The sequence below is a fragment of the Bison bison genome, unplaced genomic scaffold (genome assembly GCF_000754665.1).
Source record: "Bison bison bison isolate TAMUID 2011002044 unplaced genomic scaffold, Bison_UMD1.0 scf7180017864063, whole genome shotgun sequence".
Classification (NCBI taxonomy): Eukaryota; Metazoa; Chordata; class Mammalia; order Artiodactyla; family Bovidae; genus Bison; species Bison bison.
This window is the reverse complement of record NW_011494635.1, coordinates 9,641,344-9,645,633: the sequence shown is the minus strand read 5'-3', so window position 1 is coordinate 9,645,633 and position 4,290 is coordinate 9,641,344. Positions and strand designations below refer to the sequence as shown.

The 4,290-nt window shown below is 39.9% G+C and overlaps 1 protein-coding gene across 1 annotated transcript in view; it reads right to left on the bottom strand.

Moving 5' to 3' along the window:
• The window catches only part of CHGB (chromogranin B (secretogranin 1)), a 15,499-nt gene extending 11,578 nt beyond the window's left edge, over nt 1–3,921 (bottom strand). Inside the window, exon 1 of the mRNA XM_010836447.1 lies at nt 3,726–3,921. Within this exon, the coding sequence (XP_010834749.1) occupies nt 3,726–3,774 (49 nt within the window). The 5' untranslated portion in view covers nt 3,775–3,921. The remainder of the gene's footprint in view (nt 1–3,725) is intronic.
• Nucleotides 3,922–4,290: the final 369 nt, after the last annotated feature.

Here is a 4,290-nt window from a genome sequence, read left to right as displayed (position 1 = left end):
ATTTTAAACCCATGATTGAGATGCTTTTGTCGTCTTAGGAAATGCTTCAGGTGTTTTTAATTTTGCAGTGCCTTTTTCAGTTGCTTTGACTTTTTTATCTTTCACTTTGATTTTGTTCTGTCTAAGCCCTTTCCACTGGAGGAGTTCAAAGCATTTACATACAGGCCCATCTCCATAGTTCTCCTGATACTTCCAGTTATTATCACTGGAGAAGCTCAGTGCAAAAGATCCTTCCAGGAATTTGAAACAAGTGAAGAGATATTTGGAGCAAGAGCAAAACTCTCAGACATCAGAGATGTAAGCTATTCAAGTGAGCCGCTTATTACCAGCAACCTGACCTTTCCCAAATATTTGCTTTCAAAGTCTCTTGAACTGCTTCCCCCTAGTCAAACCATAGCACTCAATTTAGAAATAAAACTCCTATTTCATTTACTTACCTTACTGAATTTTCCTTATCAAAGCACAGCCTGAGATCTACTTCAGTTGTTTCAAGGGACTTAAGTAATGCAGTGTTGGGTAAAATATTTGAGAGGTGGCTGACAAGGTATGACCCCATGATGTTCCTGAAATGTAGTTCATACAAAATCTGGATGGCCATCTTTGACATTCAGAGTCTAATGTGCTGGGCCATTATTTTATCCCCCAAATGACTGTTATTTGAGAACATTCCTACTTCAGCACTTACTCTTTCCACCTGATATCCAGGAAATCCCCTGAAAAGCAGTAACTGAGAAAATTACTCCTGTGATAAATTAGAAGGTGCCTTTTTAAATTCTAGCTTTACTAAACTTTCATTGGTAATACATTTTCTTGCTAATAACTTTTCTCTTTTTTCTCCCTACAAATATATAATAGTTGCTATTATTAACTATTTGGGGCAGAGGAATATTTTTCTTTAGTGACTCTAAATAATTTGTAACTTATGTTTGTTTTTATAGAACAGTCCTGTTTCCCTGATTGAGGCTCTTCAGATGTGTTTGATGGAACTCAGATCTCCTTATGAAAACATATTATGCATCTAGTGAGATATCTAAGTTCTATTGTATCTCTTCCAGTAGACTCTGTGACAGCAAAGTAATAACCAAAAATATGTTGATACCCCTAAAGTAGCTTACTTTATTTCTGTATAAGTTAAGATTTAGGGGTCACAAAAGAAAACCCAATGATTATGATAAAAGTGAAGTAATCAAATGGCAGAAAAACCTTCAAATAATATCACATGGTAAATCTGAGAATAACTTCCAAAATATTAGTATTCCATAAGACTAACTGCTGAGTTTTCCAAGTTTGCTGGCATACTGAGTGCAGCACTTTCACAACATCATCTTTCAGGATTTGAAATAGCTCAGCTGGAATTCCATCACCTCCACTAGCTTTGGTCATAGTGATGCTTCCTAAAGCCCCCTTGACTTTGCATTCCAGTATGTCTGGCTCTAGATGAGTGATCACACCACTGTGGTTATCTGGGTCATTAAGATCTTTTTTTGTAGGAGAAGGGGATGACAGAAGATGAGATGGTTGGATGACATCACTGACTCAATGGACATGAGTTTGAGTTAGCTTCGGGATATGATGAAGGACAGGGAAGCCTGGGGTGCTGCAGTCCATGGGGTTGCAAAAAGCTGGATACGATTGAGAGACTGAACAAGAACAACAAATAAGACTAACAAACTAAGGTTTCATCCCAGAGTGAAAATAAAACAGCTATAAAATAATACAGTAAGCAAGCTCTTTTGAATGCAGAAACCATCTTACCTAGTGTAATATGAATAGCATGCAGCTCCTGAATGCATATTAATTTTTAGGATGCATAGTAACTACTGTAGAGAGATATAGATCTCCTTCCAGAAGCTCATAATGGTAGGAAATAAACCAGATGGTTTCCACAGGATTCCTGTGATTTTGGTAAATAACAAACTCTGCTCGAAGGTTACCATGTCTCATTTCCAAGCATTTGAAGGAGGAGGGAATGGGGAATAGAGTTTTTTTTTCCTGGGGTGAGAGAAAATGTTCTGAAATGTTATAATGGTTACACAATCTGTGAGTGTTCAAAAAATCACTGATTTATGCACTTTAAAAAGTATAGATTTTATGGTGTGTGAATTATAGCTCAGTAAAAAAAAAAAACTTTTTAAAAGAATATCATGATTTTAGTGACATTAAAATATAAACCCTTCTTAAAATATTATCTTGCAAAAGAGCCATAAATATTTTACCACTATAGGGGCTTCCCTGGTAGCTCAGTGGTAAAGAAACTGCCTGCAATGCAAGAGACTGGGTTTGATCCCTGGGTTGAGAAGATCCTCTGGAGAAGGGAATGGCAACCCACTCCAGTATTCCTGCCTGGAGAATTCCATGGACAGAGGAACCTGGTGGGCTACAGTCCATGGGTCACAAAGAGTCAGACACAACTTAGTGACTAATACACGTGTAGGTAAATAAGTCTCAGAAATAACATTGTTTTTGTGGTCTATAGCACAATGTATAGCACAGATTTAGCCTATTAAGCAATTCCTTTCTGCAAATATTTTTCACCAGGAAGGACTCTAAACATTTATTTGGCTTTCTTTAATTAAATCATGAACATTTGTAGGCAATTTGTAACAGTGACAGAAGTTTTTGAAAATTCTGACTTTGCAATAAAGAAATTACCTCTGGCTTTTGTCTCTCTTTACATCTGGGATCCAGTAATTACTGTCAATGGAACCCTCATATTCATGGATAGCAATGCTTCAATTCTAGTTAGGAATTTCAATCTTAGATAAGAACAATATTCTACGAGGTCACTAAGACAGTTTAAAAAAAAAACCTCCAGTTTAATCTGGTGGCAGCATATTTACTTTTCAGTGGACTTGTAGTGACTTCAGCATGCAAATACACACACACACACACACACACACACACTCCCCCTCCCCCGCAAATTTCCAAAGATCATTGAGATTCAGAGCAGTTTGAAAGATTAATCCCACAATTTTCCACACATAAAGAAACTGTCAAATATCTACTACTTAAAATTGCATCCTCCCAAATTAACTAAAACAATTTATTTTTACTACTCTAAGAATATTTTTGTGGTTATTTCACACTCACTATTTTTCTGGAGCACAAAAGTCAAAATATCTACTGCACTTCTCATTTATAACTTAAAGATGTATTAATCTGAGTGTGAAATTACCTCTTCCCAGAGACAGAAATATAAAATACAGAAAAATATTACATTAAACCTGTCGATAAATGAACATACATATGTGTCATTTCTTAACATATATGTTAAGAAAAAAGATATATACATATATACATAAGAGACTTATCTTTATCTCATTATGTTTAAATAATATTAACAGTCATAGAAATTATACAGTTGCCAACTAATATAATAGGTATACTCCTGTCTCTCCGTGGTCATCTGGCTTTAAAAAGCCAAACACTTAATTTCAGATACAGAAAAAGACTATAACAGCATTTCTCTAAATAGATGGAGAGGATGTGACATTTTAGACATGAGCTAGGAAGTCCTCTGGCTTTTTCCAAGTCAGATGTTGGGGCGGGCAGTTGAAGGGAAACACTCAGGGAAGGGAAGAAATTAAGAGCCTCAATCAAGAGGGAGAGACCTTCACTCAACCCTCCCTCTCACCCAGTATCCACCAGCCAAGATGCCCGGAACTGCCAAGGAGACAGAGGCTGGCGCTGTCCGCGGTGCTGAACGGCCAGCCGCGCCCACTCACCCGCAACCACCGTGGCTCCCAGAAGGCCGAGAAGGGCTGCCGGCTGCATGGCCTCGCTCGTCCAAATCTGCGCGGAGAAGAGGATAGCAGTCGGAAGGGTGAATGAGAAGGGGACGGAAGGCGAGATGAAGATGCTGTGGGAAAACAACCTTGTATCCTGGTCCCCGCGGTGTGGGGTGGTTGGCGCAGGCCCTGCTCTTTTAAAGGGCAAGCCAGGGCCGCAGGGCTGGGAGGGACTGGCACCCTGGAGGCGGCGCCCCCTCGCTTAGCTCTGACGTCATGAAACGGCCTTCAGGGGCGGTGGCGCACTTAGGTAGAAATTTACGCCAGTGCAGTCGCCTCGGTGCTCTGAGTCTTCAGCGCGAGTGGAGAGTTAGGCAGAAAGGGTGGAAGGATGAGGAGAGGTAGCTCAAATCGAAGTCCAGAGGGGAAAGGAGCGAGTCCTGCTTAGATTGTCGAAATATATTTCTCATCTTCCCCGCATCCCGCCTTCTCCAACCCCTCCAAACCACCCCCACCCCCGACCCCAGCCGCCAACCTCCTTACCTAGAAACGTGTTTGAGGC